The sequence below is a fragment of the Toxotes jaculatrix genome, chromosome 2 (assembly GCF_017976425.1).
Source record: "Toxotes jaculatrix isolate fToxJac2 chromosome 2, fToxJac2.pri, whole genome shotgun sequence".
Lineage (NCBI taxonomy): Eukaryota > Metazoa > Chordata > Actinopteri > Toxotidae > Toxotes > Toxotes jaculatrix.
In genome coordinates, this window is record NC_054395.1 from 24,286,420 (window position 1) to 24,314,376 (window position 27,957).

A 27,957-nucleotide genomic window follows, 5' to 3' on the forward strand; every position below is an offset into this window, starting at 1 on the left:
CCCCCTTTCTCTCTCTCTCTCTCTCTCTCTCTCTCTCTCTCTACCTCACAGCCTTTAAGTCCACAGTATTAGCACAGAGCCTTGAAACACATACTTACAGCCAAAATCTTGAACCTTGAAAAGTGGCTGGAGGTAATCACAATGAGAATGTTGTCAATCAGGAACCCTGTAAGAGAAAGACACAATGTGAAGGCTTAGTTCACTCTCTAAGTCAAAGAGACATCTGTATTGTATTTCTTGGAGCTCTAGGATGCTATCTTCATCAGTGATTTAACCGAAAACGCTGACAGAAATTTGGTCGGATTATGTAAATGCACAGTGTTTGACTGATTTAAAAGCATAGTTAAACTGGTGTGTGTATAATTTCAAGATAATCCATGGCATTAATTCGGACTCCACGAACACCTAGTGTGATTAGCATTCCTGAATTATAACTATTAAATAAGGATAAAAACAAATGAAACTTTCACTGTGCACAATAGAGATCTTTGCAGCAGAAAAAAATCATTTTTGAGCCACGGGGAGAATATTGATAGCTGTCTCCCTCTCACATAAACAAGCTGATATATGCCTGAAGCCAACTGTTTTGATCCACAAAGCTGCAGGACGAATGAATTATCACTGGCAGCTATCCGTTGCACGCAACAGCTCACCAGTTATTGAATTAATTCACTGTCATTAACGTACCCTTATGACTGTCTTTCTGAAAAATAGCTGTGAGTCAACAGGCTGTGACAGCTTTCTAAACCACCATATAAAGTTCAAACAGTTGTTCCCAGGGTTACCTTCTAAAGATGAATTCATGAGCTGTTAATAAATATTTTAGCATATTGAGGTGTTTTATTGAAAATAACTACACGCAGGTGTTGCCAAATGAACAAAACCGAATGTCTGTGTTAGACAAATTATAAACTGCAAGCCAAGTAATGCACAATTTTAGCAAAATCACCTTCTCTTTCTTGCCAGCAATGCCAAGAAAGAGAAGACTGATACACTCTTATGTCTGTATGCTAAATATGAAGCTACAGCCAGCAGCTGGTTAGCTTAGCTCAGTAACACAGTTTAGAAGGTTTGGAACAATCTTATGACGTGGTTGGACAACACAGCAAACAAATTTCTTCTTATCTAACACAACCCTACCCTTAGATTAGACAGACTTCAGATTCTTCTCATCTAACTCTCAGCAAGAAAGCAATTTAAGTGTTCCACAAATGCCTATCCTTTGGTACAATAATCAGATCTAAGTCACTTCTAAGCACCATCAGATCTAAGCACCATAACATGGCCAGGGATTGTTCACTGTAGCCTTTGATATGCTATGGGATATGGGATATAAAGAACTTTTATGATCAGTCAAATTCCATCCGTGTTCTTCTACAGACCTTTGAGGATATCCTATTTGTGCCCCAATTTCCTTCTCCTATTTTGGCAAAACAATCAATTTCATGACTCACTGGACTTAATTGCTTTATTGTAATTGTATCATGAACGACATCCACAGGGAGAGATAACCAACTTCAATTTGTGCACTTCAGTGAAGGAAAACAGTTCACATAATTTAAATCTGCCATCACCAGAACAGCTTTTCTTCTGCAAATTATACAAGAGTTTTACTTTTCTGAACATACTCAAAGACTTCATTTTCCCACTGAAATAGCCTTTTAAGTACGTAACACCCTCGAGATCGACCCATCTGCTGGCAACATAAAATCTGCGCTGAAAACAAACATTGCTAAAACACTGAAGGAAATCCTTTTCTACACCTTGTGCCAGTGACCTCTTAATCTGAACATATCCAACTCAAAGTATTTCTAGACAACAAGACAGCTGATGAAAAATATCAGCACTACACTAAAGAATAATTTCATGGTAGACCAAGGAGAACAGACCGGGGAACTCTTTACGTTCCTGCACAATGAAATACCTGCAGTCCTCATAGAAACACTGTGAAACTGTCAGAGTGAGTTGTTTGCAGCTAACTGAGGGGCCACAGTGACAGAGAGGAGAAAAGCTTCAACACTGTTTCACATGGCAGCACTTTCTTTGCTTCAGACAGAAAGGTCACATAACAAGGACTGAATTCAAAATCTGAAAACAAAAACACTCAAACACTCAAACCTGATTTGTATCTCAAACCTTTATGTACAAGATCTAGTCTGTTATATGCTTACATAGTACCATAATCTAAAAGCAGACATAAATGTTGTCCAATGAGGAAAAACACAAGGTCAAATCTCACTCCAAAGAAAAAAAATAAATCTTGAAAGATCATAAATTGGCTTGCTGACGGTGGCGACGGGCCCTGATGTGCAGATTCTCAGATACAATCACGTTAAAGGGAATTGCCTCTTGGTGAACATAATTGGATCTTTCCCACACCTATTTATGTCCCCAAGGGACCAAACTACCCAGAGAAAAAAAAAAAAAACGAAGGAGAATATAATGAAGACTCTGTCCTTTGGTTTCCATTACAAGTCGGCATCAGTGAACCATGCTGGCAGTGGAGTCATATCAAAATGAACGCTGATAAGCCAAATCACTAAAGGTCAGGTTGAAGGTGCTTTTGGAGGTGAAAGAATTCAGAGACATTTAGGAGGATTTTTGACATTTACTGCAGGTGTTGAATAAGTGCAATTATGCTGCAACATACCCCAGAAAACACTGTAAAAATATAAACTATAAACAAAATCACTTTGGATGTCAATATTGTGATATAGAGTGGCTTAATTAATGTCATCCTGGTCTTTAAAAGCCATAAAAACTTATTTTTTCAGTGAGCTTATTAAAAGTAATGGGATCCTGTATGAAAACATGATATTCTGGCAGTTTGAGCAATTTCGCTTATTTCACATGACAGATTTCTGCCTTTCCTACTCAAGATTCAAAGCCAAGTTTCCAGGGTCTTTCACTAAAATAATAAATAATGCTCAGAATTTTCTTGAGTGTTAATATCTTTTGAAACCACAAATAGTCATGTCTGATATATCATCACAAACACTGGCACAAACGTCACAAACTCATCTTTCTCATTTGTCAACAGTCCAAGTTGCTGAAATGTTCTCCAGTGTTTAAAAAAAAAAAAAGATTCCTGAAGCACTGTTCTGTCTGTCTGTGATGGCTGTTGATTTTATTGACTCTTTCCATGACTGCAAGCTTGTCTTATTGATTAAACAAGTCCACAGTCAGACACTTGAAATGAAGCTTTCTTCTAATATTCCAAACTGCTAAAATGACATTGCTGTCCACAAGAAAGAGCATTCTCTGATTTATGTTGCCTGTTATTCCCCAATTGATCTCTGTTTGATGAAGAGGACCATGTAGCCCAAACAACTGGAAAAGTCACTCAGCACCAAACTACAGAGCTTTTCCATTCTTTAACAAGATTACTGTGCAGCTTCTCAGACAGCACTTGAATTGCTGAACCCCCAAGGATCACATGTTTTCTTTTTCTGTCTCTCACTCTCTGTCTGTGTCTGTCTCTAAGACACGTGGCTCTCCATGACTGTTGCTCCCACTCAGTCAGGGGAGGGTGGGGGATTCATGTGGGGCAAAGGGAGCCTACAGGAGACTTTTGGGGGCTCTCAGCTGCCCTGCGCTCTCTGGAGCGTAGCGCGTGAACGCTGGAAGATGTGCATGTGTGAGCAAGGAGCTTTCTACGCAGGAGGGATCTGGCCCAAATTTAATCTCTCTATTGTGAGGATGGAGGTTTAGAGAAAAAAAGGGCCGTGCCTTCTGAAATCCCACTGGCAGTGCTGCAATGCAGGGGTTTAACATGGAGCCAGAAGGCAGGCGAACACATTAAAGAACTGCCCTTTGGACGACACAAAATACGCACATTTTCACACAAACACAAGTACGCACAGATGGATGAATGCATGCATTAACACCCACAAAGGTCTGTTTGATCTGAGATAGCTGTGTAAAGAATGTTTGACAGGCAGGAAAGAGTCACTTCGACGTCACAGAGTGCTCTGAGGCCTACACAGAGATTTATAAAGCAGCTCTTCTCAAAGCTAGGTCACGTGTAACATCTTAGTGCTCAGGTAGGTTTGTGTAGGAATGTGAAGGACAGTCAAGGCAAATTACATACCGAATGACAAAAGACAGAAAGGGTAAATGTTAAGATTAGAAAACTGCTATTCCAAAGCAAATAGATTTCCTTGAAGAATTTCAGAACTAAAAAAGCCTTTTCGGGTGAGTAGTGCAACGTATTAAAGAAGCATAAGCAAGTACAGTTGCCTTTGTATAACACTCAGAAAGACTTGGATGTCTGAGAATCTTCACAGACATTATGTTTAGAACCTATAAAAAATCAATTCAAAACCTCTAAGTCACAAGCCCCTGAAAACTTGACCTCAAGTATTTCTCTACAATAAATATTAATGGCTAAATAATCAAGAACCAACATTAAGTAAAGTTAAAAAAAACACTGTTATTTATTGAGAGCTTATCCCTTATAAAACGCTGTTGAAAGAAGAATCAACAGTTTGAGCTGTGTGATGCTGACAAAATGAGAAAGACAAGGAATTCTTATGACAAATTTTTCAGTGTGTATTTTGAAAATGATTATGACAACCCAGCAACTGCCATCAAGTTTTAATTCAAATCCAGAGGCTAGAGATATAACCTTTGAGCCCTGCCCAGTTCAATCCAGTGAGAGATGCAGACACAGACAAAAAAAAAAAAGAAATACAGTAGAAAAATAAGAAATACATTCATAAGAAAATACTGCGTTAATGTACAATCCCAAAGAAGCTGACTGAGAAAATATGTTTCTGGGTCCTTCACAGGTTTTTAAAATAATTTGTTATGTTCAAAATTTTCATCTGTGAGCACATCAAACCAGTTGTCTGAATATAAATCAAGGTGGGAGGCTGCCATGGGCTCTACTGTTCCTCCACACAGTTATCCAGAGTGTGATGGGTGAAGAGCGCGATGGGTGGTTGCTTACATGACAGACTGCTGACTGCTGGAGTCTTTTACAGTCAGCAGAAACAAGCAATTGATGACACTTTGGCCTCTTCACGCTTTCATACAGCTAGTACAGAGAGGACAAAGAGAAACAGTGTTGTCCATCAAACAGTTTCTAACTTAATGTGTGTCATCTGAATTCAGACCAAACTGGAAGTCGACAGTAGTGTGTGGTGATTTCTTGGTATTTTACATTCAATAATATTCTGTGAAAGACTAAGAAACTACTTTTCCAGTAAGTGTGCGGAGTTTGTGAATTTGTCATGGCTGACACTGTTGATTCTTATTTATTAAAAAGAGATAATGATTGAAAATGGCTCCAGCTGTTGTTTTCAGCTGACTAACTACCACTGGTACAGTTGTAAAGCAGGTTAACTGACACCGTTACATCCATCATTTTCACAGATGTGTGATCAAGCCAATATTGACAGCCATCTTTTTTTCTACGCCCCCAAATGTTTTTGTTGGAGCTCTGCAGGTTACTCCTTTTATTATCTGTCTTAGTAGTTTTATGAGTGACAGTTGCTTGTTGATCAGCATATCGCTAACCAAGCTAGCCAGTTTACAAGCTGTATAGAGCTAATGTGTTGCTATTACTAAACTACAAGTAGCTAACAGTTGGTTTACTGTTGGGATAACTGTCATGTATGGTACTCTTTGTACATGTTACTCTTGTGGACTGTATGATTTCTAGATGAATTACAGTTATGGTTGGGTTCTGATAACATTTTATTGAATCAGAAGCTTGTATCAGATCTAATTATCAAATTCTGTCAAATCCTTTATCTTGTTATGTTTGTCTTTCATCATTTGGAAGCAACTAAAGTAAAAAAAACCAACATGAGCTGTTGTTGGGCGAGCAGCCAGGAATACTACAGTCTTTAGTGGTAGCTACATCAACATTAATGAAGCCTAATTAATTTTCACCACCTGTAGCTACAACCTGAAAACGAGATGAGCAGCAGAAGATATGAAAGGTTGATAGATATTGTTTGTTCTAACACACTGGAACAACAGCTGTAACATGGTGACGTGTACACCTTTTTTCACAAACTAATGCTAAACGAACCAAACACAGGAGGTCCTGATTCACAACAACTGTCCCAGTTCATTCACATTCATTCAGTTATTCATTCATTCTCTGCCTGCTTTGCCATATTCACCAACTGTCCTGTCATTTCAGACCCTGCCACTCCTCCCTCCCAGCCTTTCTAGGTACCTGCCTGCCTTTTTTTTGACTTCTACTGATGTTTTTAGACTTGATGTTTTGCCTGCTCTGTTTTATCTTTTTGCCTTCTCTTCCTGCCTGGCTGCGGACTTTGCCCCTCACCTTTGCCTGCCCTTGCCTGTATTACCTTTTAATAAAAGTGAACTGTTTGAACTTTTAATCGGTGTCTCTAAGTGATGCATTTCAGTTCAGTGTTTTGTGAGCCGTGGCAACTATAAGGTTACATAACAAGCACAGATACAAAGTTTGATAAGAGATTCGTTTTCATCACAGTTTAAAGGATCAAGGTATTTTGGTAACTGGGTACTGGATCCAAAATGGAACTGGCCATTGGAACCCAACTCTAATTACATCGTCCTATGAACATCCTGTGGCCCGGCTCAGCGATTAGTTCAACCATGGGCCCTGCATTTCCTCTCAAGTTCCAAAAAACTCTGATCCAAACCCCTTTAGTAAAGATCTAGCCGTGATGATTCAAGACTACCCTGCATTAAACCCAGCAAATATCTTATTCAATTTAGAGAAACCGGTTCAAAATAATTATGTTGGGCTACAGATCTATCTCAGCTAAATTTGAAATGGCTGCATCAAATCAATTTCAATGTGCTCCCTGGCAGCGGTTAAAAAGTTATTGCTGCATCAGCCACATGACACAGCATAAACACCAACACGAAAGATTCAGTTTTTATACAGCTTTTTCCCCCAGTCTTCACCGCTTTTTGGAAAACGATGATCTTACTTCACTTATTTGAAACAAGTGGTATTTTTTTTACAAAGCTACTGTCCATAAATCCTGGTGGAGAGCGCCTACTCTCCTCCAGCTACCTGCTTCACTGGGAGACAAGACCTGTGTTTATGGGCAGAAATAAGGCAATTCGTCATCCAGTCCTAGAGAAATGGACAACAGCAGGGACGAAACAGCGCACAATTTCAGATTAATTGCTTCCCTGCTTGCCTGCCCGGTGAATGAAACATAACACTACAAACCCCACTAGACAGAAAGAGAGATTAAATATTATTGAGGAAATAATGAAATGTCTCAATTTACTTTCTGTTTTTGAGCATTAAGATTGCACAGATTAATCAGATACGTTGAAAGATCTAACTGCACAATGCACTGTTTTGAGTTTATTATCTTAATGGAGATAATTGGCTGACCATTACGGAAGAGGACAAACTGTGCAAAGACAAATGGAAAAGGGAGGAAACACTCAAAAGCCTCCAGACCTCAGTGTCTCTGAATTACAGGCTTCCTGAGAGCCCTGTGGTGCAAGAACAACAACAAATTCCCCAAGGGACCAACAAACTCTTATAAATGTCAAATAGGTTTTTAGTAATATGCTCTGCAAGCTGCTATTTCTTTTGGACAGGGCCCCTCAACATAATAAACCATATTACCTACCAATGTCTTTCTGTAGCTGTAGGAATGATCTATCCTCATACTGTGGCTGCCACATTTCTGTTCAAACCAATGCAGTAATTTGTCTCTATTTTACACATCCTTTATGTTATGATTATAATTTATGATTTGGACGTCTGAAGTGGTTGAGGATGAAGAGCACAGTCTTGTTATGAAACTGCAGAAGTGATAAACTTGTCAGACGAGGGCGGATGTTCTTTTTTGCTCCTTGTAATGCGGTCAAAGGTAATGTAGGACAAACGCTAGACAAGCCGCAAGTGGCAAACAGAGTGGCTGCTCATGGGGATCATTCACCTTCACATCGTCAGCGAACTCCATTACAAGGCAGGCCCAAATCTTGGAAACCACTGCGCCATTAGTCAAACACAGATTGAGTGTGACAGCTAACCTCTCGTGATGATTTCCTCGCACCACAAAAAAACTGACTTTTGTTACTGCATAATCATGTTGCTGCACTCAAATCAGTCTCACTGTTCAGTTGTAGCCTAAAGCAGACACTGTTTTGTCACAATAATATCTTTTATAATGTATTAACAGAGACATTTAAACCATCTAATAAACTGAGTAAACAATAGAAATCTTAAATGTTAAAATAAATGAAAAACAGACAACCTGTGCTGTGTGACTGAAACATACAGTTAACAAGGAACTACACTCTCTATTAGACAGTGCCTACAGCTGAGCAACAAAATGCTGAATTTAATTACGAATATCTGAGCTTTAATGAGCTTATTGCAGGTTGCTTCCCACTATGATCATTCATTTAAAATCTTTAATGCGTATGCCTTTATTCTGCAGCTCCTTCGTGGGTGAAAACTGCTGCCGTTTTAACAGTTTATTACATTCTTGACCTGATCTGACAATTTATTCAATTGTGTATAAAAGAGTAGTGTTACTTACTTTTTAAAAAATTAATGGCATTACCTTTCTGCACATCTCTTATGTATTCAAAAAGTCACTGTCTCCAGTTGAGTGATGGAAAGATCTGACCTAAGAACACTGCAATATTAAACCAGATCAACTGTAAAGTAGATGGAGAGTTTTTTCAATTAAGCGCTCATTAAAAACTAAATTAGGTACTGACCTTTGAAACATACCAGCACAGGGAAGAGGAGAGAAAGGTAGACATGCACTTTCACAAGTCCATCTCTGATTAAAATGAGAACTCTCAATGGTATGTTTTAAGGGTCTGTATTATATCTCATTCTCTTGAGAAATTCTTTTCTAAACAACAAGCAAGTCTTAATTATAGGAGCATCATCTAGTTGTTAGCATCAGGATTTTCTTAGATACAATTTCACTTGTCACCAGCTGTGTACTGCAAAATATATTTACACAGTATTTGCCTTTTTAAATTGTGCATGCTGGTGTTGAAATTGCACAGATGTCTCGTGGTTAACAATCAAATCAGAAGTAGAATTCTCACCTGAAAGATGTGCTTCAGTTAAATTATTCAGAAAAAAATCTTAAGCGATCAAATGCACGGTAGCTAATATTTATGAACAGCTACTTATTCTTATGAATGAATGCATTCGTGTATGAAATATTTCTGAGCAAATCCATGAAAAAAACATGTTCTGTAGAAACAGCAAAAAAATGGTTGACATTCATAAACACAAACACAATCAGAAAGACAAGATCACCTGCATTAGGCATGTTCCTGCAGCCAAACAGTAGTGTATTATCACCTGCCCTCACATTGCCTTGTAATCAGAGACCGGCATCAACAATCAATGGAAGGAGGGAAAGAGAAGACAAGACCAATCGATGCCTGTTAGAAACACTATAGTAATTGTGCACTTATCAGTTTGGGGCAGCTAACAGCTATGAACTTTAAGGAGCCTGAATTGGATGACCATTCCTAAGATAACACTTATGTGTTTCAAAATAGCCAAAGATTTCATAACATTTTTGTACAATCACATATCAATCACAATATTTTATTGAGCTCTCTTGGGTATAGACACTAGATCTAATTTATTCTTGGACTGAAAGTGAGATTTGATTGTTGTGATATACAGCTGTTTCCCAAAAATCGTACCAGGAAAATACCCCCTTCTTTATTGTGTCAAACATGGTGTAGAATTCAGTGTAACGTGAGTAGTTAACAGAATAAAACAATTAAAAGATCATTACTGCAGGGGTCAGCTGAATCAATATCAACACAAATCTATATATGGACAACTGACCTCTTAACCAGTCCCACTGAATGCTGTGCCTACAAATATGTGAGCCTGTGGAGCAAAGGCTTCATAGAAGCACAGAAAAGCTTGTTAACAGGTCAAAATCTAAATTAATTATAACACTGCCAGGTGTACCACCAGGTGCAAGTGATTAAAACTTAGATTCGGTGATAATGTGAACTCCCAAACTGCCTCGCCTAAAAGGAGAACATTTCATTTTCTCAAGGCCACAGTGAAAAGGAGGAAAAGTCTCCCTGAGACTTTGACCCAGCAGTGCTGTGAGCTAAATGTTAATATTAGCATGCTAACTTACTCCCAATGACAAGTCTAACATGCCGATCTTTGAATTTTTGACACTACGGTAAATATAGTGGTCACAATTTATCCTGAGGGAGACATCAATGCCTGGCAATCGTTCCAACAGCTACCAATGCATTTTGCAAAAAGCCAAAAATGCTGGTGGCACAAGAGGCAAAATCACTGGGCTTCATCACCTGGGCAACATTAATGTCTGCACTGTGGCTGCTGAGATATTTCAGTCTGGAGCAAACTGTCTAAAATTCTATTCCAATCTGAATATGTGATGACATATAATGTCCTTTGTACACAGTGGCAAGCCGAAATAGCTGGACTTTAGTTTGCCTCAGAAATAAAGGCACCTAAGCACTGTGCTACAGTGAAGCCATCACACATTCCTGGCAGTCAGTGTCAGCTGGCTAGAAAACACAAACAGTTTTTCGGCTTGGATGGTAAAAGTTACCACAAGTTGCCTTACTTTCTGGCCAAAAATGCAGAGTGAATTCTCCCAAAGGGCCACACTCTCTAACATGGGTCTGTTTTATGAGCCCATCAAATTATCCCAGCAGGTTGTTGCACTGCTAACAAGGGAAGCAAAACAATTTGGAAAAGAGGTTATTAAATGTCACTTCTGGAACTGCAAACAATAACAGCAGCACCCAATGATGCAGTTACTCCAACAGAATCAGGGTCTGGACAAAACAACAATTTCAGCACATTTAAAACCCTTCCCTTTTCCGACAGGAAACACGTTAATGATTATATGATATAACTTACTAAACTTTTAAGTAATGTCACACAGTTCCCTTTAAACAACTTTAATCCTGTCTGTCCATCTTTTTTATTACTGCTAAACAATCTGTCACTGTAGGATTTCTACATTGCATTAAATCAGGTTTTACCATAGAAATAAAAGTAACTACAATCTCTATCGCTCACTGCATCCCAACAGATGTGAGTTAATGCCCTAACAATTAAAAACCAGAAAGCCTTGAAGAAGCACATAACACAAGCCAAATCTTTCCACTCAATTGACAATATGTGAAATCCTACACTGACAGTATTCCATCAATTATTCAGAAGGAGAAAGGCTCGCAAAAAGTATTACACCCCTGGCTATGCGGCAGTAAATCACTGTATAGCACACCATCTGCTGCTTGTCAAAGCCAACGGTTGCTGTGTGCGCAGGAGTGCGGAAAACATTGATCCTTAAGTCTGGGTTGATTTTCATTGTGAATCCTACACTGGAAAGTTCAGTTGGGTCAAAATGTACCAGTGTCACATTTGTAAAGCCACAAGTGAAAGACTAATGTCACAATGTGCACAGTGTGGGCTGTGCGATATTATGGTATCCATCTTGTGTGTTTCACCTGGGCTACTGGATGTTACTGTGAACAGAGTATTAAAAAAAAATCCTTCATCAAATATTGAGCATCCACATGATGGGATGTGAGGATTGTCCCTCTCGTCTTTGGGTCCTTCACCCTGGTTGGTGTTTCTAACCTTTGTTTCCTCCAGAGACAAAATGTCCCATATTCAGGATTCAGTAATTCAATGCCTTATGCTCTCAGGTCTAAGGGAGCTAGCTTGTCTGACATCTGACTAATTGCTGACAAAGCCATGTAGTGTGTTTGCAGACGTATTGTGTGCTGACTATTCCTGGGCAAATAAACAAGAGAATTCTCCACAATATTCAGATAAAACAGTGAATATAATTCAATCCAAACTAAACCGTTCAAACCGAAGCTGGTCTCTTTTGGTTCCTGTTATTTGTGACACCTTTGATTGATTGTCTATATAATTTGTATAAACTACATTAGGTATCCTGCAAAGGGGCTAATGTGTTGTTCCAATGGTAATCCACCGCTTAGTGTGTTAGAAAATATCCAACAGTCACAACAGCGTTCAGGAAACTGCATTTTATCCCAAACTGCCAATATGTCACGAGAACCAAGTCACTGCGAGCACTCATTATGCTGGTAATTATCAGTTATTCTGTACGTCAAATTTAATATTGTGTCTTGTCATTCACGCAGTCAGAGAATGGCCAGTTTAATTATTCGTTGTATTTACATGTCCCAGTGTCTCTGTGTGAGTTTTTGTTTCATTACTCCATCTCTCTTTACAGTCTCCCTGCTGTAAAATGTTAACTGAAGCAAAACTGTTTTGATACCCATCATATAAATCTTATAAACACACATTTATACGATTAAACATGTTTCAAAGGTATAACAGGTGTATATAAAGCTGTACTGTTCAATTTTTTCAGCTTGATTCAGTTACATTTCCCATATTTAGTAAAGATTAGCCGATAATTCTTTATTCTTCAGTTGTACAGACCAAAAGAGGAATTTCTTAGTTAGTAACAGCAGTTTAAAACAGCACTGCACCTGCAAACAGCAGTACTTCATTATTAGCTGCACCAAAGTTAACACACTGCATCATTACGACCAGCACCGCTTTGACTTTGGCAATGTCATTCAGTGCCATCATTAAATAAATACAGACATATCTGTGAATGATTTTAGCTTCACAGAGTTGAAGGAGAAATGATTCTGACTTTTATAAAGCTGAATAAAAAGGGATTTTTGCTCCTAGGCAAAGCAAAATAAAAAAGGAACAAAAACAAACAAAAAACCAAAAAATACACTGGGCTGCATTCCGATTTTGTGGAAATTATGCAAACTCTACACAATACAAACGCTTCAGAAATCAGGGGCTCAGTTTTGCATCTTCTAATTGCTCCAACATCATGTCTTAAAAATCCCACAAGGAGTTGCAGCTTAGTCGGCAGCACAAGCTGTTTAAAATGTGCACCGACACATAATGCACAGTTGGTTTAACTTCTATTGATGCTTAACTTTCCAATTTGGATTCATTTCTACTGAATCTGAAAATGGTGAGGCTGCAAAAATGAAAAGAACGTTTGTAAAGAGATTCTTAAACTTTTCACCCGCATGCCGGGAACTAGATAAGGAGAAAATGTCAATTTCAATGTATGTATGAATTCCTCTGTAACGGCACTGTGCATTTTCACTCTGCTTTCAGACTGAGAGCGACACAATCAGCTAGTAATCGTAAGTTCATACATTTCTCATAGAGTTGAGGCACCGGCGAAACTCAGCCAGCCTGGGGTCGGACAACAAGCTTGCAAGCTGAGATACGGCCCAGTCGAGAAGTCGTCCCTTTTGCGCAAACAACAGTCAAGAGCCTTGTTTTCCAACCTACTTGTTTCATTTTATAAATAACTGTTCTGTCTGAAAAGTGCAAAACAGGAAAGCAGTGTGATAGACTGTAGTAGTAAATGATGCAGTTATATCCAATGTGGGTGATCACAGTAAGCTTCTTTTTTTCTTTTTTAATTGATTCCAGCTAATTAGTGCTTGCCAGTTAAAATGTATTGATTGGTGTCGTAATGATCATGACAGGAAATATCATAGCAGCAAAAAACATTCAATTTCCCTGTTTTGCAAAAAGCTCTGCAAGTACAGACCAATACAGAGATAGTGAGTACACTTCATTGCAAAAAAAAAAGAACAACTGGTAAGTCTCTGATGAAAACTGATTACGCTCATTTGAATTTTAGGTCTTGATTTTAACAAATCACAAGCTCTTTCCTTTATGTTGGTATGCTACTCCAACAAGCTCTTACATGTGAAAAATAAGTATTAAAACAATGAAACCGAACTAGCCATGTTAGCACAGATTTCAGAGAATTCAGTCCTGTCAAATCAAAAAACAATGTCCACTGATCACAGCTCTCACTTGCACCACCGATTCAAACTCCAACTACCCCATTAGGAGTCAACAGAGCAGTGACAAGGACATGATCCCTCACTGGCTTCCCACACACCAACAGAACCAACGGTGTTTGCTGGAACACGTGGCCAAGCTGGAGCTGAACCCAGGTCTCTGCAGTAGTAGTGAGTGAGTGTTTTGCCCCTGCACCACCCGTGTATTTCTTAAGGCAGAACAGCTAACAGGAATTACTGCCCACTGTGTCAGGGACATTTTTCGTGAGAAAGTCTCCTAAATAAAAAAAAAAAGAAAAAGGAAACTAAATATTAAACTGGCTTTCACAGCCTCTTAGATGCACTTCAATGAGGGGGCACAAACCAGCCGTGTCCTAGATAAACGGTACCCTGCACAGCATTGCAAGACTCTCTACAGCAGTCAGGTTTACATAACAGCAGACAATGCACGGGGATGCACATCACTTTCAGAGCTCCATAAGGAAAACTACAGGCTACAATGCTGCCTGTCCATCATTTAAAAAAACTGTAGAGGACTGTTTTCTACAAAGATTAGGAATCATTTTGTAGAACAGGCGTTGTAGATTGGTGTGGCTTACTTTGGTAGATTTTAACTATCTGGTGAGGGCAATGATGTTGTAATTAATTTCTGAATTGCTCTGCTGCTTAGTTTCTGTCTGCAAGACAGTAACATACAAAAACAGATTTGACACACATGGAATAGGATAGACAAGCTTTCTATTTGTTTTTGTGACATTTGTTGAGTAAACAGTCAAAAATGATCAGGATTGGCAAAAGTGCTGGTTCACTTGTCATGAACACGGCCATGCTCAGACTGTTGACTAAAGCTGTTTGTGCGTGTCCCGTGTTGGCTGGTTAAAAAGTCAAGTACGACAGACCACTGTTTGCCACCGGCAGACACAAAAGGAGAATATGAGAGAAGGCCAGGCCTAAAATGAGTAAAGGAAAGGAAAATCTTGAGGACCAGTGACAGCAGAGAATAAGGGTGAACACTTCTTTGGCCTCCCAGAGATGAAGACGGACGACGGATTCTTGAGTGATTCAGAGGTTTGCATGTTTCCTGCTTGGCAGATTGCTAAGCGAATATCATAAGTCATTATGTCAGTGAGGTCTATAAATAGTATCAGCTGTTTGAGGCGGCAAGGAAGATATTTGGTAATTGTAGGCAAAGTAATGCAAAGCCCAAAATGCAAAGAATTCATGTTGTTGACTCACTAAAATCGCATGGAGAGAATAATTAGACTCTCCAGTCATGATTCACTAATGCTTCGAATTAGTGCACGGTACCCTCCAGCACAGAGCAGGATACAAGGCCACTACAGAGGCATCTTGATGTTTTCCCCCCCTTTTGTTTACCTCTTTTTTTCTCCTGAGCTGTCAGATATTATACAACCGCTCTCATGCAGGGTTTTGGCGATTAACACAGCCATGCTACATCTCACAAAGCATTCTTATTTAACCAAGAGACGCACAGTTGGTGAGACAATGTGCAATGTGGATTTCTGTATCATGAGGCTTTGAGTAATGATTGAGGAACACTCTCCAGATGAGAAGGAAGATAGCAAAAAAAAAAATATTTATAATAGCTCTCCAGATAACACTGTTGTGAGAGGGTTTATAGAACTGGACAAAGGATGGGAGTAATTATTTTGATCAATATAATACAATGAATGTGGTGTCCTTTTTGCAAGGCCCAACTATTACCAGCCTTATCATGGGAGGAAATCAATTGTGCAACCCTCCATCATGCTCTTGGAAACGCCAACCAATTTGCTGTCAAGTCAATAATCTCTTTGGGAGAGATCGAATCTGCAAGATCTCTCCAACTTGCCCGGCACACACAACCAAAACCGAAAAGTATTCAGATATTATACTTCACTCTTTTTAAAATCCATAAGATGTTAGTTTACTTTTTGTTTGTTTATGTTTGTTACTGACACTTCTTTGCAATGTGGTCAGTCAGAATACAAATGAACACCAGGAATCCTTTTACTCTGAGAACGGCAGCAGCACAATGACTTGAGTAGGGAATGAGTGACGAGGATGGCTCAACACTCAGTAGAGCACCTTTGGCCTTACAAAGCACCATAAGTGACCTGTCACTCGCACAACTCGCTTATTTAAGTCTAAAAAAAAGAGGAGTATCACGCTAAAGGTCAAAGCTATGTGAAGACTCTTAACTCCAACAGATTTTGTTTGTTGGTATTGAGTCATTCTGTTTCTCCGCTGTTCTAAACTAAATACTCTTCATTCACTTGCTGAATATTCTTTGTCCAAATGCTGCATTTATATATATCCTTCAATTATATGTCAAAGCTACATCCTGCACCCTGTCCAACATATTAAATGCATATTTATATGTACCCAGGCCTCTGAGGACAACATAAGTCATCATTTCATGAGTAAAACATGTTTTTTCCTTTTATTTTTGATTCATTTTTTTTCTAAATTCCACCACAGGGAATATGGTAGCACTACTGTCAGAACCCACAGGGAGTTTTTGAAATTCTGTATGCTGTGTCCTTCGCCTGCACACTGGCCTCAAAAAACTCAAAGAGTAAAGAAGCAGCCTTCATGCTGAGCACCTACTCACACATCAAAAGTACGCCCCCCCCACACACACACACACTTCTCCTTATTTTTCTTATATTACATTGCACAATGTTCCTCTAATGAAAAACATTAGTCCTAGGCATAGATCACTTTAGCTTGCAGGTTGCATGGAACAAAATTATAAAATTCCTGTCAACAGCAGCCTGCAGTTTAAACTAACTTCAAGACATTTCACAGTATGACATACACTCAGAACAATTTCAAAGCCCGGGTTTATTTTAAAGCAGGAGAAAAAAAAACAGTTTTCAAGGTTTCTGTTGATGTTTGCACTGCTCAAGGCGTTCTGAATGTCAGATGGACCGATTCTCACTTGGCAACACTAAGAAATGGCAACTCAGCTCTCCCACTGCAAAACCCCGTGGGAATGGAGAGAGAAAGAAAACAGAAAATGTCTCTTCATTTCTAAGATTTTAGGGGACAGAAAAAATATATTTAATGAGGCTCTGTGTTTCTCTGAGCAGAAAAAATCCCTTCAGATTCTGCTGCCAGATGTCTTTTCGAGTAGGCTAGGAAGAAGAAAAATCCAGAGGAAAATGCACACAAAACCCTTGAACGACATTTTAGACACACTGAGACCCTGAAGGCACGCTTTTCAAGATAACTGTTGGCAGGCTATCATAAAGTCCATCATCATTATTTAGACAGATTAAATCACTGCATCCAAACAAGCTTGATATCGTAGCTAGATGGTCCTGGCACCTCTCTGGGGCTTCTACCTTCAAGGTTCAATCGTAGCAGCCTTTGCTTGCACCTGATAATGTTGAGGTTGTAATTTAAGTGGGACCTTGTGGCTCTTGGGGGACTGAAATGAAACTGCCGTCATTACCAGCTTTCCTTGCAGCGTATACAGAGGCTTGGAGCCGAAACAGGGTGCATTTCAAATGCCTCTGTGTGATCCCTCAGCCCTTTTGACAAGGACAGATCCCCACAGTAGCTCTTGGCAGACACATCTAAACAGAGTGGCACTATCCTTTTACTTTGAGTAAAAAGGATATAAAAACATATTTACTACAACATATGGAGAACACTGGGAAACACTTTGTGGCTTTATTTCACATTCATGCAAAGCTTTGCTGTGATGCAGAGAGGACATAAAGGCTGGGCATGGTGCTGGAGAATAGACGTCAAGAGCTCAGAACAGCTACAGTGATGATGAGGTTAGGTGACAGGGGTGCAAGCAGAGCAGTGCGATATATATGTGGTCACCGGCCAGGAAATATCACCCCAGAGACAGAGGAGCTAAACAGGTTCCCCAGCTCTGACAGGACTGAAGACTAACAGGCTCATACATACAGAAACCTGAATGCATGCAGTGCTTGCCTCCATAAACATGTATTCGCATCTGAGAGTGATCAGCACAGACCCTGACTGCATCTCTGTCACACACATGTGCATGCATGTGCACACCTAAATATAAATGCAGATTGCTTGTTTGTGGGAGCTGAATAAACGGCTGAATAGGCAGATATGTCTTATGCAGGGAAACTGTGTTTAAAAATAAAACTGAGGAGAGAATAATAGAGATTGTCTCCAGAGACAAAGAGCCTAAAAACAGCAGGTCTCCTGTAAGATCATGCATCCTCTTGCAAGTAGTCAACACAATCTCACCACGTAGACAACAATAACCTAGAATCTGTAGATAACACAACCAAATATAACACAATCCTGCAGATTAAAACCACTCTTCTTCCTTCCTCATGGTCCAATTCAGACAGACCAGATGAGAGTTACACCAGATGTGTCATATAGGAAGGTGCTTTGCTACAAATTGGATGATTAACAGAGCTGTAGAGCCAGCAGTGAGGCATTTGGCTGTGGTACGCAGCTCAGTGGAGAGTGATTGGCTTTGAGGGCCGAGGGAGCAGATGGGACAGGGACGCAGAGCTGGACCAAACGACTGAGTGTGCCTCCCTGGTTTTGGATCAAAATATACTGGTCTGTGCTCAGTCTGCCTCCTAAAGAGTGATTCCACATGTAAAAAAAAAAAAAAAAAAGAGGTAGCTCTGGCTGTAGCAGTATTGCAGCGGCTTGTTCTTCACAGCAAGTTATCGCCGCCTTTAGCTCCACCCTCTTAACATTAATTATGCAGCTCAATGCAGCACTCCGAATCCCTGCTGCAGCTCACCCACACTACAATACTCTGCCGCTTTCTCCCACTCTCTCTGTCTCTGTCACACACACAAACCACGGAGTCTCTCTCTTTTTCCCTTCATGGCTACATTCTCAACTCTCCATAGTAAAAAACAAGAAATTTCCTCCAAGCATTACTGTGTACATTGTGTGATGCTGCAAGGACTTTAGATGTGATTGTAGCTATTCTTTTTCTTTTTCAAGAGATTTTTTCTAAGGTTAAATGTTCACACACTCCTTTTACTAAAGGTAAAAAAATCCCTACATGTGTGAAAACCTTTTGAGTTTACTGCACCTGATGCCCTGCAGAAAAAAATGCATAGTTTTTTTTTTTCCAGAAAGGTCATAAACATAATAATCTACAACACCTGATGTGTTTGATGTGAATGAATACATTTGCAATGATTGTGAGCTGGATTACTATCTTTCATTTCAGCGTGACTCACTTTCAGCACATATTTCTGCCGTATCATTTTCAAACCCTGGTGCTGATTTCAGTGCAAATCAGAAGCAAACACAGTCTGATGTGCCGAAGCAAACACACTTTACAGCTCAAACCCCTGTCTGGCAAGGTGTAATTGACTCAGCTCCTTCTGAGCACGGTGAGAGACACAATCAGACCTTGTCACAGGAAACAGAGAGAGTCCACGCAACCCAATCTGAATCAGCTATATCAGCAAAGTAGAGGGAAACCAGAGAACACGGGAGAACGAGGGACACTCTCACGCTTCAGTCGTCCACCCCCCAGGCAGGCAGTGGGACGGAAACGTAGCAACTGTTTATGGAAGCAGAAACAAGCTTCTCTTTCGTTTCCAAGAGCTTTCATATGATTAAGATTCATTTCACATCTGTATGCACGTGTTTGTGTGTGACGGAGAGAGCGTGCCCGGCCAAAAGCTGTATAATTAATCCAAAACAACTTAAGTGTGAGGCTACCCTGTGTGAGTCATTCATGCACACTGTACACTGCCTGACTTTAAACCGAATAGTGTTTTTTCCTTTCATATAAGCCTGCGTCAGACCGAGGTCTTAGCAGTTATTCACGGGATCATTATTTCTTATTTGCCACATATGGCATCATCAACAAAACGTCAAACCACGAGCACACAGACACAAGCTATTTAAGAGCACATGCTGTTTGCCTCCCTATTGTTGCCATTTCAATAAGTTCAATAAAGTGTCTGTCCGTGTTTGCAAAGATGCTACCTCTGGAACAAAAGCAAACAGCGAGGCAGATGTTCCTAATGAGGAAAACATAGCCAGGCAAGGTGGGATCATTCAGCTGGTACTGGGTAAAATGAATGTGTTATACGCTTACATAATCCAGGGGGAGTGTGGATTGACTACTCCCTCTCTCTACATGACAATGCGCTGGCAGGCGCAGGTCGGCTGTTTTGTCATGAGCACGGCGCTGCCATCACTCCTTAAAAATCTGTGCATCATCCGACGTCCATAATGCACAGCAGCGGGTCAAAAGCTCTTTGTAAGGTTGCTGTTCATCAGCAGGCAGCCCACTGTGATGTGCAGCTCTGCTGCTGCAGGGGTCTTTTCAGTGCATGGAACCGGATGGTGAGCAGAGAACACAGCGGGGGCTGGGCACTGCAATGTACTGCAGTGCTCGTAGCTCTGCTATGCACACCCACTCTCTTCCATTCTTGCACTGCCTCTGACAATCTCTCAATCTCTCGCTCTATCTCTCACCCTCTCTCGCCAATGCTTGGATCATTTGTCTTGCCCTCCTCTCTTCACTTTCTTCGCATTGCTTTTGTCCTTTTCACGCCAATGTTTCTCCACACTCTTAAAGCTGACTGTAATCCATGTGTCAAACGGTGTCTCTTATATTCTTCATTTAAACTACCCTTCCCTCTGTCACGCACATGCACACTTAGAAGCACATTTACACAAATGCATACGTAAATACATCCTGTGATAAAGTGCCGTCCCTCTTCCTGGTTATGGAGAAGGCACAAACACACACACACACACACACCGTCCTTCCGACACCTTAATGTATTTATCAAGGTGTCATTCTAGTATCCCCAAGAGGGTCTGCTCACCTTAAACATCTGCAGTGTCCTCTGTTTTCACCTGCACAACCTAAACAACAGAGAGGTAATGGTATTCCTGTCTGTTTTAGTGAGTCTCTACAGGACCCTCTCCCATCCTGACATGGAGAGTTTTGGGATTGCTGCTAACTGTAGTATGTCACAGTGACAGCCGTTGCTGCTCCGCTGTGTTGCCTACACCATCATTTACAGGGGCACACTAAACGCCCATGTCGCACAGCCTGGGACAGAGGGTGTCGTACACAGAGGATGAGCAATGACAAACCCAACAGCTGCCCACTTCCTCCAAAAAACACACAACCATTAGAAAGAGTTACAGCAATTAGATGTAAATTCTTGCACATGGGCAGAACTGTTAATGTTGTAATGAAGTAGCTGCTAAATCAGTGAATTAGGCTTAAGTTTAGGTAAATCACAGGATACAGATCTGGCTGTTTGAACCAGCCATTCTATCTAATGATAAGTGGTTAAACCCTTTTGCATCCCTTGCACTCTGATTCTATCTTAAAGAGGGATACTGGCTAATTCTTGGGAACAGCAAGGGGTCCCATTTCCGTTTCCCATTAAAGACCTCAGTTTTCTGATCGTCACTATCTGAATGAGTTTCTCTTGATGCTGGCTGCATCCTGCAGAGACACTTTCCTGGTCGCTCTCAACCATGACATGAAACAAAGCCTTGTGTCACAGCAGGTGTCAGAAATGTATGGGCTGCAGTCATTACATGTTTTTTTTTTCCTCTCATTTAACACAGCACTGCTGTCTTTTAGTACCTCCTCGACTGTTTTGTAATTGATTTATGTGGAACATAATTGGTAACTAGCCACTATCAGCACACGTAAAGTATAATTTCTCCTCTTTTAATAATACTGTCAAATAGCTCTCTGTAATAAGTAGATGTCTAACCTGAATGATTTTGCTTGCTACAGTCAGTTTCACCCCAGAGTCTAATGTGTCGTTCTGAGCTTTGAAGTGAAAAGAAGAACAAACCCACAGTGCTGACGCTCCCACCTGGGAGTCATAATACAGGTAGACAAGGACAGCACACAGCTTTTCCAAATGAAACAGCTACGAGCTGAGCTTTCAGCGTCTCTGCACAAACATGGTTCATAGTAGGACAGTGTTCTAGAAAAGGAGAGGTGCATGAATAATGAAAAGTGTTTTCTCCATGTCTTCAACTGAAAAAGCAAAAGAACAGATGTTGCCAACTGCAACATCAAATAAGGATTTGGAAATGTGTACAACCAGGCAGTTTATTAGGTCAGCTGACTAGGCATAGTTAGAAGAATGACTTTTTCCTTAAACTGCTCTCTAACCCTCATTACTGAACGCTGATTTGCTTGAAACTATTTGAAGAAAGCATTTATCAACAGTCTTTGTTCGGTGCTCTGTCCATGGTGCTGAAATGCCTTACATTTCCTTCCCAGCCCTCTCTGTAGCTCCGCATATAACTCAGTCTTGAATAATTGAAACACGATTTAAAACCAGTTACTGGGTTCAGTAATTCTGGTCAGGTTCATGTATGTCTTGTGCTTATATCTAGTAGACGAGGGTGAAAGGTATTAACCTTACTTCCAAGTAACATGAAAACACCAGTACATACTGTACTCTTCATCCAGCTTAGCATCGCTTTTCAGCGTGCCCACACAAAACACACTAAGTCCATCCGTTATTTTCCCCCATTCTGCAGCAGGCCAGTGTTCACAGACATTTTCAGCAAAGAAAACACACAGTGCCCACTGCTGGACAGTATGAAATCTTCATTTACAAAGGATGAAGGTCAGACTTCCAAAAAATGACGGTGGGACGAAATGAATAAACTGTGAATTTGCCTAAAGAAAGCTGATGATTAATGCATAGTGAAAAAAACACATATGTTGGTATGAATCACGTCTTCTTTGCTGTAAACAAACAAAGCTTTACTTTGTTGTTTAAGCTCATTTTAAAATTATGATGAAACAGTACATAAATACCCCAGTAAGTATACACATACATGACAGTGTTCTTTGTTCCTATTTCTTTGGTACACTGTAATCAGTAAGCCTAGTTCACCCAATCACTGAGCCTACTTATGCTGCAGACTCAGGCTGAAGGAAGTCCCAGAACACCGGATAAACAAAACAAAAACTCATCACCAGGCTCAAATGCTATCGGAGCCAATTCAATCTGTTATCTAAGCAACACCACTGATACGCAGAATGCACAATGAGAGCATGCACAACAAAACTAAAATGGGCTGCAGCTGTCTCTTTGCCACTCTGGGCTTATCAGAGTGCACTAAATTTAGAGTATAGCGGACAAAAGTTTTATCCCAACCAGGGATAGTAAGTAAGTTAAAATGGTGGAAATGGTGACAGTCATTTTAGAAAGCTAGTAGCTGGTTTGAGTCACTCTGCCTGGCTCTGGCTGGATGCTGAGGCAGCTCCGCTCAAGGATGTAATGGGATACTGCAGCACTAGAGAACCGTGTGCACAGAAACTTGCCTAGAAGCATCAGGGAGTCCCGCACTAACCTTCCCCCTCCTGCTCTCTTTTCCTCTGCCGCTCTCTCTCTCTGCTTTTTTTCTGTCAAGTCTTCGTAATGTAAGAAATCATTGAAGTATAAATCTATCTGTACATTTAAATGTAATTACTCATGAAAGACTGAAAGAGGGCAGATAGCTGAACATGCACTAACAAAAACAATAAAACAACAACTTCAGAAGTGTAAAAACCCATCATGCCCATAGTAGGAGGAGAACAGTCTCTTACCCTTTGTGCAGGTTGCTCTCTCCTGGACACTGAGCTCTTCCCCTTCTCCACAGGCTCAGAGACACTTTGAGATAGAGAGAAAAATAATCAGTCTTCTTTTACTTTCTCTTATTTCCAGTTTCAGATTGAATAAGTCAGGAGTCTAACACCTCTAGACACACCTTTACTCTGATCTCCTGTAAACTCTGCCACATATACACACACAGACACCCATTCAAATGCACCCCAAGACTGGAGTACCCGAATTGATAAAGATCTGCTCAGGGGAGGGATAAAAACTACACACACTCACACACTGCAGTTTTTTTTCCCTTCCTCTTGCCCACTCGCTCTGCTGCTTTTTTCCTCCTGTCTTTGCCTGCACTGCCTCCTGATTGGCTAAGCTGCTCTTCCATAACATAAGCTCTCTTCTTTAATTGGAAGGGGGCCAGTTATGTGGTGCACCAGAAACCCTCCCGCCCAGCTCATCTCTCTCTCTTCTTTTTTTTTTCCCTTTTTTCCCTAAGTGCCTGTGGAGAAGAATGCTGAGCTCTGCAATTCCATACGCATCGAGCAAAGAAAAAAAAGGGAATGGAGGACAGAGGGAGGAGGAAGAGGAGGAGGAGGGGGAAGAAAAGGAGTGAGACTGGGAATGGGGGAGAGCATCGGAGGCGAATCAGTGGACCGCAGTGGGACAAGCACAAGCTGCATGGGGACAAAGAGACAGGGGCTATTAGGTGGGGTGAGGGCAGATTTGGATGCACAGTCCACCAGCCGCAGCATGTTGAGGTGTGACAGCAGGTCAAATGAAGGGAGATTTCCCTGCACTCACTGCAGCGCAGCTAGGTGGCTCTGCTGCAGTGTGGAGTCTAATTGCCAGGCATGAAGGGGGATGGGAAGGGAGGAGGAGAGCGGGGGTTGGTTGCAGTGATGCTGAAGTACAGTCTCCGAGCCAGCCTGGATATATGGGGGTGGGGGGGGGAATGGGCAGGCAGCCGCAGCGGTTAATGCCTTTTCCTCATGAATTATTGAAAGTGCCCCAAAGCAGAGCGGGAGGGTCACAGGCGGCAAACTACTGAGCCTGTTCAGACAGTCTCATTGCTAGTGAGGTTTATGCTAATTACTCACACCTGAAGTATGTGTTGTCAAATTATTAAATGGACCTCCTTTGGTTTGATTATTTAATCCTAATAATTGAATAAAAAGCCTTGAATGGAGATTGTGCCGTATTATGCTGTTTCCCACTTCAGTTTCATGATGTGTTAAAAGGTTTTCTGATCCTGGAGAAAATGGACGTGTGGGATTGACTCTGCGGTGCCAGATCTCCGCCCCTCTGTCTTTAAGTCACATCTGGTACATTCATTGTGTCTCGGCCACACAACAATACCTAATGAGATAGATCAATAATGGACCATACAATGCCTCAGCCATCTGCAGAGGATTCAATGAGCACTCTAGAAGTTGTATGATGCCCAGGGAGAAACGCAAATACACTGTTTGCTCAATCAACAGCATAACTGCCTGGTGAATGAATGGGCAAATAAAGAGATACCTGATATTTTAGGGACAGTATCCTGGTGTCAAATATAAACTAAAAGGGGCAGGTGATCAAATCCAAGAAATATCTAGTGATAAATCTGGGTGACTGTGTTTTAGAAGCAGCCCTCATCTTTTTTTTAAATAGCTCAAAACTTAAAAAATTTCAGATACAAATAAAAGTCAGCTAGCAGAATTTTGTCCTGCGTGTCACCTACTTGCAGAAGTTCAAGAGGGTTCAGTTGACTTTGATGTAGAAAGAATAATATTTATTTCCATATAATCTGTAATGCAATATTTTCTCACTGAAAAATTATCATGGCCACAATCTGTGGAATTAACAAAGAAAAGTGCATAAAGTAAATATTACAATAAACAAACATTTTCATGAATCATCTGCGCATGTTTTCCTTCATCACTGTGGTCTCTGCTTTCACTGGAAGACTGTAGACTGTGATGGAGATGTTTGTGTGTTTGAAGACCTGTTCCAGTATCTCCGACACTCTTGGCCACTCCAGACGATCCAGGCCACAGCCAATACTGTCGGCGAGAGAGATTAAAAACATACCGTTTAACTGCAACTGTAACAGAACCAGCACAAAGCTTGAGTAAATAAATATTTCACTCTTGATAAAGTACCACTTAATGACTGGAAATGATACAAACCGAGGCACTGATATTTTTGTTACTCCATTCTTTACACAGTGCAACTTCATGTCCTCTAAGCTCAGTCTCAGGCTGTCATAGGTGGGTTTTTGGCTGGCCTTTTTCTTTGTGATCTGAAACAAAAATAACAGAAATGTGCCAATAATAATACTTCCTAAACTGAACTTTAAATAAGTTATCTTAATTTGTTTAGGGGTGTGCATCTGCTTCTTCAAAAAAATTTAATTAAGTGTTACATCTTTACCAGATAGTAGATGAAACGCCCGTCTCTTTTCAGCACAGCACACTGTCCTGGAAGCTTTTCTGAACAGATATGAAAAAAAAGATAATAGCCACATCAGAATAAGGCACAAACCCCAAACATAAGGGATTTTAAAATCCCTCTAACCTCGTTGCCCTGCAGAACAAGCCATTAAAAAAATACAGAGGGACAGAAAAACCATGAACTCACAGATGTTTACTTTAAATTCTAGCAGTGATTTGTCAGCATGAATCTTTGATAAATGTGTACAAAATAAAGCATAAGGCACCAAAAATAATGATGCCTCATGCTGTTGTCATGGCCGGTTCTAGGAGCACAGACAGGGAGGATCCAAGCGCAGAAAAGCAGAAGTGAAGTTACTTTAACAGAATTAATGTTGAAGACCAGGCTTACAGGTAGAAAGGCTGACAGGCAGGCAGGAAACACACAAGAGGTAGCAAAGCACCACTAGCACTACTAGCAGGTAAGGTAACAAGAACGAGAGTTCACAAATAAACAGCATAAAGGGACACACACTGAGACAAGTGAAACAATCTGGCAAGAGACTAGTAAAAAAGGCCCGGTACTAATACAGGGGAGCAGACAAAGAACATGAGGAAGGCATGTGTAAGTAGGCAGGGAAGTTCCTGTGACTGGGAAAGGAAAATAGGTGATCAGGTGGATGTGAGAGCGGGAGGAAAGTCAGAGGACATCTAGTGGGCAGATGGAGTACGACAGGAGACAGAGGAATGGTCAACATAACTACAGACAAGAATCATGACATATGAGATGGGGTGGTGAAACCATAATAGCATCCAACTGTGCCAATTCATACAGAATATATACAGTACTGTGCAAACATTTTAGGCACTAAACGGTAAATCAGGATGTTTTCGAAACTAATGCCATGAGCAGTTTTTATTTATCAATAAGATTTAGTGTGATCACCCTCTGCCTTTAAAATCATCCCAGACTTATTAAATGATGATGCCGAGATCAGGGCTCTGTGGAGGCCACATCATCTGTTGCAGGACTCCATGCCCTTCTTGTTGCTAAAGATAGTTCTTTATGACTCTGGCTGTATGTTTGTGGTTGTTGTCATGCTGCAAAACTAATTTGGGGCTAATCAGGGGCCTCCCTGAAGGCACTGCATGATGGATAAGAACCTAAATATCTAAAGTGCCTAAAGCTTTTGCACAGTTCTGTATGTGACACTGTCAGACAGTGTAAAATAATGTGTAAAAAAATATTTTTCCAACTGTAATGCTAAATATTTAATGGATTTAAGCTATAAACCAATCCAGTTTCTCTGAGCTGAACAAAGCGATCGCCTGGGAATCAATGCCCCCAAAATGAGACATTTTTACTCCTGATGAATTTTTAATAAAAGGGCTGACTCACTCTGCTCCTTCAGCTCCTCTACCCCTCTGAACTTCTGCTTGAACATCACTGCTATGCCTGCCCCCATGCGGCAGTCCTCACTGATGCAGTGGGCCAAAGCCTCGTCCTTAGGGCAGGAGAACAGGTTCCCGGTGACATAGTTGAGACTCCAGCTGTCTTCTGCAGACTAGCCAGGAGGGGGCAGTGTTACACCGTGTAATGAAGCACAATGACAGCAAGAAAAGAGATAAAAACAACTAAACTAGAAATGAACTTTCTTTCCAGGTGTTAAGCTTTACCTTGTCAGTGTTGTCTGGCTTCTGAAGTTCAGACGACATTGACAACGGGGAGTAGAGCACTTGTGCGGTGAGTTGATTAAGTGTGTACAGTCGTCGACAGACATTAACACAACGCAGAACTGTCGGCATTAAGCTTCTGCTTAAAGACTTGTTTACTAGCTTATCATGCGACAGTAAAGTGGCTCATATAACTAACAAATAGCTGCCTGTGAGTATTCGTTCTAAAGCTAACTAAAGCGACTGTTAGGACGCCGTTTTGTTGCTCGGTGGGACAAGTTAGTTCGCAGGAGCAGGAAGAAAACAGCCGCGGTATTTGTCGATTCTCTCGCGAGAAAAGGGGAGACTGGAGAACAGACACCGACAGTAATGAAAATGCGTCAGTTTAAAATGTCAAGAAAACCTAGAATTACATTACATTTAAGAAGGGT

The 27,957-nt window shown here is 40.7% G+C and overlaps 2 protein-coding genes across 3 annotated transcripts in view; both read right to left on the reverse strand.

Annotated features, from left to right (window-relative positions):
* Positions 1 to 23,478, reverse strand: part of LOC121195225 (synaptotagmin-2-like) — a 53,202-nt gene extending 29,724 nt beyond the window's left edge. Inside the window, exons 1-2 of the mRNA XM_041058552.1 lie at positions 23,429 to 23,478; positions 99 to 166 (exon numbers count right to left, since the gene is read on the reverse strand). The gene's annotated coding sequence lies outside the window, so the exon portion shown is untranslated. The remainder of the gene's footprint in view (positions 1 to 98; positions 167 to 23,428) is intronic.
* Positions 120 to 27,851, reverse strand: oard1 (O-acyl-ADP-ribose deacylase 1). Of its 2 annotated transcripts, XR_005895452.1 has the most exons (7): positions 27,530 to 27,851; positions 27,252 to 27,417; positions 25,854 to 25,912; positions 25,610 to 25,722; positions 25,325 to 25,483; positions 23,429 to 23,492; positions 120 to 166 (listed from the first exon to the last, which is right to left on the reverse strand). XR_005895452.1 is itself a non-coding variant. In XM_041058571.1 (5 exons), the coding sequence occupies exons 1-5, from the start codon at positions 27,656 to 27,658 to the stop codon at positions 25,336 to 25,338; spliced, it is 615 nt and encodes a 204-aa protein (XP_040914505.1). In that variant the 5' UTR covers positions 27,659 to 27,851; the 3' UTR covers positions 25,202 to 25,335. The 2 variants fall into 2 exon arrangements, 1 of the variants encoding a protein (XP_040914505.1); XM_041058571.1 differs by lacking the exons at positions 120 to 166; positions 23,429 to 23,492 and having other exon boundaries at positions 25,202 to 25,483.
* Positions 27,852 to 27,957: the final 106 nt, after the last annotated feature.

Coding starts and splice junctions, on each gene's coding strand:
- oard1 (XM_041058571.1), bottom strand. CDS start 27,658: ATGCCGACAGTTCTGCGTTGTGTTAATGTCTGTCGACGACTGTACACA. Junction 25,913..27,251: donor AGAGGAGCTGAAGGAGCAGA/GTGAGTCAGCCC, acceptor ATATCTGTTCAG/AAAAGCTTCCAGGACAGTGT. Junction 25,484..25,609: donor ACAAAAATATCAGTGCCTCG/GTTTGTATCATT, acceptor TCTCGCCGACAG/TATTGGCTGTGGCCTGGATC.